This window comes from Littorina saxatilis, linkage group LG3 (assembly GCF_037325665.1).
Source record: "Littorina saxatilis isolate snail1 linkage group LG3, US_GU_Lsax_2.0, whole genome shotgun sequence".
Lineage (NCBI taxonomy): Eukaryota > Metazoa > Mollusca > Gastropoda > Littorinimorpha > Littorinidae > Littorina > Littorina saxatilis.
In genome coordinates, this window is record NC_090247.1 from 63043984 (window position 1) to 63055178 (window position 11195).

Sequence of the window (11195 nt, forward strand, 5' to 3'; positions counted from 1 at the left end):
GAAAAGTAGGATATGCGCCGAAATGGCTGCGATCTGCTGGTCGATGTGAATGCATGATGTATTGTGTAAAAAATTCCATCTCACACGGCATAAATAGATTCCTGCGCCTTGAGTCCGAGTCTGGAGATACGCGCGCGATAGAAGACTTCATATATATAATCACGTGACCCATAAACCCATCGCCTGTAATTAGATCATACTATTACCGCTTCAGTTCTGAGACATCCTGCTTGCTGGCGCGCGCGCAGAGAAAAAAATTCCCTCTTTATCTTCGCTTCTGATGCTCATCCTATTGTTGTTGGCACTCGGGTTTGTTTGTTTGTTTGCTTAACGCCCAGCCGACCACGAAGGGCCATATCAGGGCGGTGCTGCTTTTGACATATAACGTGCGCCACACACAAGACAGAAGTCGCAGCACAGGCTTCATGTCTCACCCAGTCACATTATTCTGACACCTGACCAACCAGTCCTAGCACTAACCCCATAATGCCAGACGCCAGGCGGAGCAGCCACTAGATTGCCAATTTTAAAGTCTTAGGTATGACCCGGCCGGGGTTCGAACCCACGACCTCCCGATCACGGGGCGGACGCCTTACCACGAGGATTGGAACTCGGGTAACAGGGAGCGAAGGGCAGTGCCCCACCTAGTGATCGAGTGCCACAACCCAGACTTTTCCCTTAATATATACATAGGTTTTAAACTCCTGCTTCCGGATTATACAAAACACATTAAAACATGTATTAAACAATGGCGACTGGACGTGAGAGGGAACAATAAAGAGACCAAAAAGCAATGTACTCACGTTAAAATGACGAACACGGAACGAATAACAGCGACGTTTCGACCTAAGGGTCTTCTTCAGGCACAAAAACACAAAAATACACACACAAAAAAGAAGAAGAAAGACGATAGAACAAATGAAGAGAAGAATAACTGACAAAACAACTGCACTGCACAAACCAACAAATGACAAAGACACAACACTTCGAATTAACCTAAAATAAATCTCATAACAAAATAATTGTGATCATTTTTTTTTTACAGGAATGTATATGTTTCTGTGTTTGTTTTTGTTTTAATACAAAAAAACCCGTGATCAAATAATCAGAACTCTTTCAAAATACTCTGAATAAAATATATTAAATGCAATAACTTTTTTTTTTTTAATTCAAATAAATGTTTTAGTTTGACTGCATTTGAATAGAAACTGAATTCTGATGAAAGCAGTTACTGTAAAGTCATTTGAAGTCACATGATAAAAATCACATGGTTTAGTTGAGCAGACCACAAAGTGCAGAGCTAAAATATGTGTATGAATCTGTGTGAAAATCCAGTCCGTTTGTCCACAGGGATGCTAGGAAGCAGTCAAATGGGGTCGCTCAATCTGCTCAAATCCAGTCAAATGGGGTCGCACGGGCCGACAAATGGGGACGTCCCCGTTTGTCGGAAGCGTCCCCATTTGACTGCTCTCCAGTGACAATCGTCCCCATTTGTCGGTAAAACCACCTACACACACACACACACTCACACACACACACACACACACACACACACACACACACACACACACACACAAACACAAACACACACACGCACATTCAATCAAGCACACGCCCCCAACCACCCCCCCCCCCATTCCCACATTATGTGTTCGTAAACACAAAGGTAAATACACACGTCCAGGTTTGGATTAAATGCCGTACTACATACAAAAAAAATATATATACAGTAAATGCAATATCATTGTTTTGATTTCCTGGAATTGTAGTCATGGAATTACGACATTATGTGCATAAAACAAGACACAAACTAAAGTGTATATAATTGTACGCTGCTTAGGATGAATTGAACATCATTTTGATACATCAAGGATTCAATCAGGAGTTCCTGCACCTAGTGTGCGCGTTACATTACTACTTTGGAAAAGAAAAACACTGCTAACGTTTCACATTCCACAATCAACAAACAAGAACGGCAAGTTAATGGAACGTTTGATGTTGGATAAAACAGGACATTTCCCTCATACATGTCTGACTGCCTGTCTGTCTGTCTGTCTGTCTGCTTGTCTGTCTGTCTGTCTGTCTGTCTGTCTGCTTGCCTGTCTGTCTGTCTGTCTGTCTGCTTGTCTGTCTGTCTTTCTGTCTGTCTCTGCGTCTGTTTGTCTGTCTGTCTGTTTGTCTGTCTGTCTTTCTGTCTGCCTGTCTGTCTGACTGTCTGCTTGTCCTGTCTGTCTGTCTGTCTGTCTGTCTGCTTGTCTGTCTGTCTGTCTGTCTGTCTGTCTGTCTGTCTGTCTGTCTGTCTGTCTGTCTGTGCGCTGCAACAAAAAAAGATTGGGACGATGTAAGTGTGAATGTCTTGTTTTGCCCAAAACTACACGTTTGTATAACATAACTTTCTTGTTTCTATATTCAATGTTAGAATGATTTAACACGTGATGCGTTTCTCAATCGTCTCAACAACTTAACAAGCAGCTCACGTAACCATTTTTCAAATGGAGACTTTCATTTCTGAGTGTCTTCTTCGTTTCAGGAGTCTTTCATTCCCTTCCTTTCTGTGGCACTTCTAAAGATTTGCAATATCGTCTCACGTAAAATTGGATTTGTGCATCAAGGATGTCTTCTTCTTCTTCCTCCTCAAGTAGCCTACATTCAGTGAGCTGACAGTTGAATGCCAGCTGCGGGCCTGTTCAGACTGATATTTGAATCAGTGTTTTTCAGTGCACAAGTATTGGCTTCAAAGAGCAAAACGATTGTCTGAATTTTTGACAAGAAGAAAGTGTACAAAAAACGAAAGACAGACAGAAAGCGAAGGAAACATCTAACGTTTTAACGATCCTAATTCAGAAAACGGCAACCAAGAAAAAAACACAAATGAAGAAGAAAAATAACATATGAACACTATCAGAAAGAGGATGCAGGCAATATAATCTCCTGCAGTCACTACCAAGGTGTCAGACAATATTTCTTTGGTTCAGTTGGTGAGAAAAATTCCTTTCTGGTCCGGAGAAGGCGTGTTGTACCGTACCGTTACTTTCATATCCGTAGGACTCATGGAGGACACGTCCTCGGCATCGTCACCATCATCAGCCACTGCCCCCTCCTCCCCTTTCCCCCTCTCCCCACCGTCAGGAAACACGATTCTATTCAACACTCCCGAACCAGCTCTGCCTTCGGTTTTGGATGGAGTGGACTTCAGGGCGCGGATTCGGGAGATAATCTCATTGTCAGTCACAATGACCGGAAACAGGAAGTCAGGGTGCATTCTAATCGCGCAGCCGCAGTCCAGAGTATAACGCTGGGCGAGGAGAGAGGAAGGGAGAGAAGCCGTGATTCTTCTGAGTCTCTCCGGGGCGATCAAGGTGCGTGGGTCCGTGGTGACGCCGGGGTAGAGAGCCATCTGTTCCTGATGTTGTCTTTCGTGGAGACGAATCTTTGTGCAGTCTGAGCAGGTGTAAGGGCCCAGCACTTCACACTGCATGGTTTTCATGCACAGCGCGCTCTTGCTTATCTCCCTTTTGCCTGCTCTTCCTTCTTCTTCCGTCTTCTCGAATCTCTGTATCTCTTGTGAGTGAGATTTCTGCGGAGACTTTTCTCGCACTAGTACGAGCCTACCCTCCTCGGACGAAGGCAGTGTTGACTCGTCTTTGCCTGTAGATGGTGTTGACAGATCCAACTCTTCGCTGCTTCCTGGGATCATAGTGTTCAGCTGCTTGGACAAAATGGCCACAGATTCGTCGTTCTTCAGTCTCGTTTCTTCCAGCCATTCAGGGGAGCGTTGCTGCATAATGTCGACCCCTTTTAAAGCTTGTTGGAAAGCTGGTGGAAGTGTTTCAAGGCTGACACTTCTGCGCTCTGAAATTATTACGCTTTCTTCGTCAGTTTCGTTTTCGGTGGTATGTTTGGGGTGGCGCTTGGGGGAGGTGCCCACGTCATTGATGACGTCGTTGTTAGACGTAGCTGCGACGTCGACGGTTCCATTATTGCTGACGTCATTGTTGCTGACCTCATTGTTGCTGCTACTGGCGTTGGAAGCGGTGAAAGTGCTGACATCACAACCATCATCTCTACCATCATCGTCGCCTTTATCAACACTTACTTTCACGTTGCCTGCTGGACGAGTATCACTCTTATTGTCTTCAGCATGATCGTCAGCGCTGCTGCTTCTCTTGGTCTCGGTTTCACCAGTGTCGCTGCTGGCGTTGTCGTTGTGGGCGGTGTTGGTGATGAAGTTGTTGAGGAGAGCGTGGCGGTGGCAGCTGGACTGGTTGAGACGCTGCAAGGCCACGCTGACCCCTGGTAACCCCGCCCCTCCTCTCGCGCTGACCACTCGCTCCGGGACCACGTGGTACACCTGGACAGCGTGAAACAAAATGCTCGTTTAGTTGCAGGAATATTGAAAACTAGTAACAGCAGTTTAAAGGCAGAGTAAGCCTCCCGTAAACCATCACAGATACGGTCAGGCTTTTACACACAGTACAAACACCATTTCATTTAAACACTCACCAATTGAGAACATCCTAGGTGCCCTCCGTAAAGAGGGAACAATTTTCAAAGAATTTATTTTTGCGTGGTTTATCTTACCCCTGAGCCATCGTGAACCCGTGTGATCCAGTTTTCCCTTTTCAAAATGCAGTCGTCATAGTTAGTCATTTGAATGCGACTCCACGTGAGCTTATCTACAATAGCACGTTTTTTTTTATGCACGAAACAACGGCTGTGGTTCACAAGAACTCTAGCGATGGCTTTTGACTGTTGAGAGGAACGGCGATTTGCACTGATAAACCGGCCGTCGTCTGCTACGACCCTTGCGTGACCCTGCTTCCGGGCTTTTCTTTTTTTAAACTTTCACAACTTCGAATTGTTCTGATCTTGTCTTGATGAAAAACGAATTCTTTTATGATTAAAGAATGTTTGTGTAACAAGCTGTCAATTTATTATTTAGATTTTAAAAGTTAGGTCTAGCGCAAAAACGAGGCGCCGTTGTTGTTAACGGAACAAGTCTACGAAAATAAATTCTTTGAAAATGTCTCACGCTCGACAGAAAGCAGCCAGGATGTTCCCGTTCGGTGAGCGTTCAAATGGAAGTATGCTTGTACTGTATTTAGACGCTCGGGGAGCTCTGTGATGGTTTACGGGAGGCTTACTGTGCCTTTAACATTCAATCACCATAGTGGCACGTAAAACAAACTCGGTCATTCTGACAAAAGATCTGGTAGCTGATTACACGTCCTAAACACGCACTCACCTGGGTAACGCGACTCTTGTTGCTGCTAGCTTTCCACTGGGAGGAAGCGACCCGAATTTTCCAGCATTGGGATAATAAAGTAAATTAAATGAAACATAACATGAAATGACAATTCATTTAGCAAAACTAAATCGAGATTTACAGCCGATTAACAGTCATTGGCTGGTAAGAGGCGCAACAGCAAAACACAGTTTCTAACGATCTCACTCATTGATCGATTCGGTAATAAACCGCCTGATTGACTTACTTATTAATACGCCAGTCAGTGAATCAGACGCGTACATTAAAACATTCTAGAAGAGAGAGAGAGAGAGAGAGAGAGAGAGAGAGAGAGAGAGAGAGAGAGAGAGAGAGAGAGAGAGAGAGAGAGAGAGCTGTGCTGTTCTCTGTGCGTGTGTGTGTGTTGAGTGTACGCACCTACATATAGCTTTACACAGCTTTACACAGAAACATGCAGCTCACCCCAGCAAGATGAGCGTTGTTCCTCTGAGACTCGGCCAGTGCAGAGCGACAGAACGAGTCCCCTCCAGCAACCCCCCCTTTCGCAGGCCCCATCCACCTCCACCTCGCCGATTGGGACCTTGACGTGTCTTTCAGAAGGTCGTTGATAACGCACACCCCTGAGCGGAAGAACGCCCTCTCTTCGTTGAGGTCACCAGCCTCAAGACGCGGGTACAGACGCTCACCCAGACGACGGCTGCCGAACGGAACTGATGTCGTTGTCTTGGAACTTCGTTGAAGTCTTCGCTGTGACGTGGACTTGGAAGATTGAACAGGCGTGGGTTTTGCTGTCGATGAGTTCGCTAGGAGTTGCCGTTTGCTGGAAGAGACGTAGAGGTTTTCTGGATATGGTGGAGCTGCCGAAACTGCTCTCCCGCTACTACCATACTGCTGTGATGGCGCGTGCGCTCTGGGAGAACTCTGCCCGGTCCTTGGCGAAAAACTCGTTTTTGCTGACTGAGTTCTTCTTCTACTGCTGCTGTTAGTGTTGTTTGCAAAGCCTTCTGCTGAGTGTGTCCCAACACTTCTAGCAACACCCTGATAGTGGTCCGCTTGAGATAAACTTCTACTGTAACTGGATGCTTCTGCATAAGTCATCATGGCCAGGTGCTGTGAGAGAGAAATGGTTCTAGCACGTGCACCAGCAGCAGCAGAAGAACCATAGCTGTGTGTGAGAAGGTGGCCGAAGAGAGGGGAGTTGGGTGAAGGGTAGGTTCGCGTGGTGGGGGTGCGGGTAGCAGCTCGGAAAGTCACCTTCCGACCAGCAGTTTTCCCGAGACGGCCGGTTTGAGCTGTGTCTTGGCTGAGAATCATTTTTAGGATGGAAGTCGTTGGTCAGGGTCTATGCCTCTTATTCTCTCGGGCACCAGCTGGTGCCATTAACCTCTCATTTACCAAGTGAAGAAAACTTCGGTTATGAAAGTCGTTGGTTCATTTCAGTGCTTCACTCGGGTGCCAGGAGACTTGATTCCGGATAACTCTCACCAACTGCCGTTTTCTATTTGTATAGTGTTACTTCCCTTTGATTCGGTTGGTTTCTCCAGTCGCAACTGCCCGCTGAGTTGTGAGGCTTTGACTGGAGTGTTGAAGGCGGATTCAGTCTCAGGGTCTGAAACACAGAGCCGGTTTGGTTAGGATGTGCACTTACACTAATTGTTAATGTTTATGACGGGAATTTAAGAAGAGAGGAAGGGGCGATAAAGGCAGAGGAAGGAAGAGAGGCACGGGGGGGGGGGGGGGGGGGGGGGGAGGGGGAAGAGAGAGAGAGAGAGAGACAGAGACAGAGACAGAGACAGAGACAGAGACAGAGAGACAGAGATAGAAACAGAGGCAGAGAGAGACAGTGATAGAGAATATAAACCAATGTTGTGCTCAGTGAGTAAACATTTACCTGTATTCAAAGTAGGGGAAGGGCTCCTAATATGGACCGTTTCCCAATATAGACCACCTCCTGCTCTGACAAACCAACGGCGCTAGAGCGCTCAAAAAAGTTTTATTCGCTGTATTCACCCTCTCTGGATAACTTGCACATGTCGAAACAGTTGCAGAAACACAGATCTCAAAACCGTTAGGCTTTTTCTCTTTTTTTCACTTTTGGCAGCGTTCATTCAAAATTTGCCGCCTAAAACGAACTCGTTTCTGTCCACAGCCAAAGCTTTTATCACACAAAAATTCCTATATATGACAGCTAAGACCGCATTAGTTACATTTTAGCAGTGTTGACCCCGAGTTTCTACTGCAAACAAAAAATAATAGCAAAATCTCAAAGCATGTGCGAGTCCCCTAAAATGGACCACCTTTAACAAATCGAAGAAAATAAAAGCTAAAGGCTATTTTCATTAGTTCATTAAGAAGCTTGCTGGAAATAACCTATAACTAGACCCCGAGATTTAAAAAAATATAACAAAAATTCTTTTTTCGTGGAAGTTGATAATTTCCTTTATTTTCACTCTGTTTTTGATAAGCTTCTTTAGTTTCCTGGTGTGCTTCAAATAATGCTCTTATCAACCCGAAACAGATAAATCTAAAGCATATTTTAATTAGTCTGACTTGCACACTAAGTTGTATCATGTTATTTTGAAGTATAGGGGGCTTTTTACAGTGATTCGTGAAGGCCGCTTTACAGGTTCATATTAGGAGCCTGGGCGCCTAATATGGACCATTTGTGATTTTTCCTGTATTTAATTTTTGCTGAATGTCTATCAAAGCTAATTCACTCTAATTAGGCCTAACGGTTAACCTAAGAAAGAAGGACTACCAAGCACAAAATGAAACTACTTCGCAAGAAAACAAGCTAGCTATTAGCATGAAACAAAAAGTGGTCCATATTAGGAGCCCTTCCTAAACAATATGTCAACTACTAATTTTGTCGTAAATATTCCCCCAAACAAACATAAATCAGCAGCAATTTTAGGAGGCTAGGTTCCATGAGTCACCATTTACATCACTAACCCTACCAAGAGTGGACAACGTATCTGTTATGTAAGCACTTGAACTATTCATGAGAGCCTTCTTGTTTCCTTTCCGATAAAAGTGAGGGAGAGGCGAGAGAAGTTAGCGTATAGTATTCAGACAGTAGACTAAGTGGTGTGTGTGTGTGTGTGTGTGTGTGTGTGTGTGTGTGTGTGTGTGTGTGTGTGTGTGTGTGTGTGTGTGTGTATGCGTGTGTGTGCGTGCGCGTGTGTGTGTGTGTGTGTGTGTGTGTGCGTGTATGCGTGCGTGCGCGTGTGTGTGTATGTGTGTATGTGTGTATGTGTGTGCATGTGTGCGTGCGTGCGTGAATGCGTACGTGCATGCGTGTGTGCGTGTTTGTGTGGTGCGTGCGTGCGCGCGCGTGTGTATGTGTTTGTGTGTGTGTTTTGTTGTTGTTGTTATGTTGTTGCTGGTGTTTTTTTGGTGGTGTTGGATATGTGAGTGAGTGTATGCACGCGGGAGTGCGTGCGTTCGTGTATGTGAGCGTGTATATATGCGTGTGTATGTGATATCAATATGAATTTTGCATTCCTTTTTGTCAGCAGCTGGTGTTTTTTTCCTTTTTCAAACTATGTCGTTGGAACATGTGTGTCTGCAAATTCTGTTGTGTATGTAAATGTTAAGACATGTGTCTCTTGTAAGACCTAACTGTCTCATATTATTGAAGGTCTTACATGTAGGGTTCAACTGTACAGTTAATGTTGTTGTTGTTGTTGTTGTTGTTGTTGTTGTTGTTGTTGTTGATGTTTTTGTTTTTTTGGTGGTAGGTGTAGATAATAGCACACGATCACGGACGATGACAGTGACGGTGGGAAGAGTCAGACAGAGCTAGACAAGTAGACAGGGACACATACACATATACCGTTGTGGTCTTGAACACTCGTTCGTGTTCCTCATCACATAACAACACACCGACAAACGTACACAACCGAATTGTTTCACTCACGCATAACAATCACAAGTATTCAGCACTTTCTTTCTGAACTGATGTCTGTCTTCTTAAGCAAACATATCCAACAATTCTAAAAATAAGTTCAATACTGGTAAGTTTAACATGAATATAGCAAACCAGTACCAGTAAACAAAAATATAACGTTTCTCGTTTCAGGGCATGGAATCAACACTTCTTCTCTAAATTGATTCCTGTCTAATGCAACTAACATTTGCAACGTTAGTAAAAGTAAACATGTACTAGTAAGTTTACACAAATCTCATGCACCTCTTTGAACCTAACGGAACCATTTCGACGAATCTTTTTGGCCTGTCTAGTTCAGCAAATAGGCTATGCACGCCTAGTTTGAAAGAAAATTAACGTTAGTAAACACAACTCTTCAGTACTACTTGCCAACTTTCTGAACCATCGCTTCCTCTCTAAACTAATACCTATCTAATCCATCAAACATTTACTTACAACCATGTTAATAGCAGGTATAAATACCAGCGATCACAAATATCACGTACCTCTTTGCAACTTACTGAACCAGTCCAGCGCTTTCAGGCCCGAAACACTATAGTGGTTGCATGGTGTGCATTACCAGGTACAGTGAAGCGATCTTGATCTCTCGGTCTTTTCAATCCACACCTTCATTCTATAACGCGTCTATCGTACGGTTGTCGTATGTCTCGGACTTTATTTTGTCGTAGGTTTTCACCGTGTTGTAAAAGCTGAGCCGCGCGTAGACATACGCTGGATCGTTCTTCAACTGCAGCTGAAAAAGTCACCGCCCCACCCCCCCCCCCCCCCCCCCCCCGCTCTCTCCCCCGTCCCTTTCACTGATTTGAATTCAAGGGCTGTGGTTGTCTTAGGTTATGTGTTCCCCTGAGTTTCACTGGTAGGGGTGGTTTTGGGTCAGAGTGTTTTTGTGGATTATGAATGCTGGCGTCATATAATAGTGTGGAACAAGAATTGGTTGTAAATAAGAAACATTTCACTTAAACGAGGATATTCCCTGATTTCCTACAAAAACCATATTTGTGACATTTTTTTTATACATTGTCTGCTTATATCCTATAACAATAATTCCACTTTGTTTTTCGAGCAAGCAGATTTGTTGGCAACGCTGCCATGCCAACTTTGTTCTTCTGTCCCCAGAACTAGAGTCTATTTGGGACATAACGTGGTTAGGCCAAAAAAAAAAATAGGTCTGTTTACGGTAACATAGGCCAAAAAAATAGGGTCTGTAGGTCGGGATTTTATTTTATTTATTTATTTTTTTTCCCCAAAAACCATATTTTTACGTTATTTTGCCAAAAAAACAAGATTTTTTTTTTTTTTTTTTTTTTTTTTCCCCAAATGCCAAAAAAAAGTCTAGGGTCGCGCGAAAAAACTAGGGTCGGTCGGGTTACCGTAAACAGACCTATTTTTTTTTTGGCCTTATATGATAAGACTGTTGGTAATTACACAGACAGTTAGAACATGATTGTATCTTCATAAAGCATACGTCATCACTCTCTATCTCTGTCTACACATCGTATGCGCAGGTCATATGTACGTAAACGTACAAGTGGGTGTATGTTTTGATAAATTAGTTTAAACACCAATCCGTGAGTGTGTTAGTAAAAGGGTAAGATAAATAATAACACAGTTATACAATGAGCAAGTACTAAGCCAAGAACGGCAACATTTCTATTAGGAGCTAGTTAACAAGGCACGGGCTTAACTGAATGATCAAGAGAGCACCGTACAAAAGGAACCACGTAGGATACCAACTTGGAACTCCTATTCAAACAGGTCCCCCAAATCAAAACACACACTTACCAAACAATCTACACTTGTACCCCCTCTCGCGGCACAATACCCCGGGTACCTATACCATACCCTGTTTGAACAGGGGGACACTCTCACTTACCTTGCCAATAAACAGAGCAGGGGTCGCTCAGTTTTCATTTCACAGCCAACAGCTTTTATCAGCACGGCGCTTGTGCGGGCGACGTATGTGGAATTGATTCGTATGCGCATTGTTTGAACAAGAAGGGA

At 44.0% G+C, this 11195-nt stretch overlaps 1 protein-coding gene across 1 annotated transcript; it reads right to left on the bottom strand.

Moving 5' to 3' along the window:
- Positions 1–2230: 2230 nt before the first annotated feature.
- On the bottom strand, positions 2231–9930 carry LOC138962902 (uncharacterized). Its single transcript, XM_070334865.1, has 3 exons — positions 9680–9930; positions 5708–6854; positions 2231–4351 (listed from the first exon to the last, which is right to left on the bottom strand). The coding sequence occupies exons 2-3, from the start codon at positions 6557–6559 to the stop codon at positions 2972–2974; spliced, it is 2232 nt and encodes a 743-aa protein (XP_070190966.1). The 5' UTR covers positions 6560–6854; positions 9680–9930; the 3' UTR covers positions 2231–2971.
- Positions 9931–11195: the final 1265 nt, after the last annotated feature.

Excerpts from the sequence above, each read along its gene's own strand:
- LOC138962902 (XM_070334865.1), bottom strand. The coding sequence starts at position 6,559 with ATGATTCTCAGCCAAGACACAGCTCAAACCGGCCGTCTCGGGAAAACT. Across the intron at positions 4,352-5,707 it reads ACAACGCTCATCTTGCTGGG|GTGTACCACGTGGTCCCGGA; the intron begins GTGAGCTGCATG and ends CACGCTGTCCAG.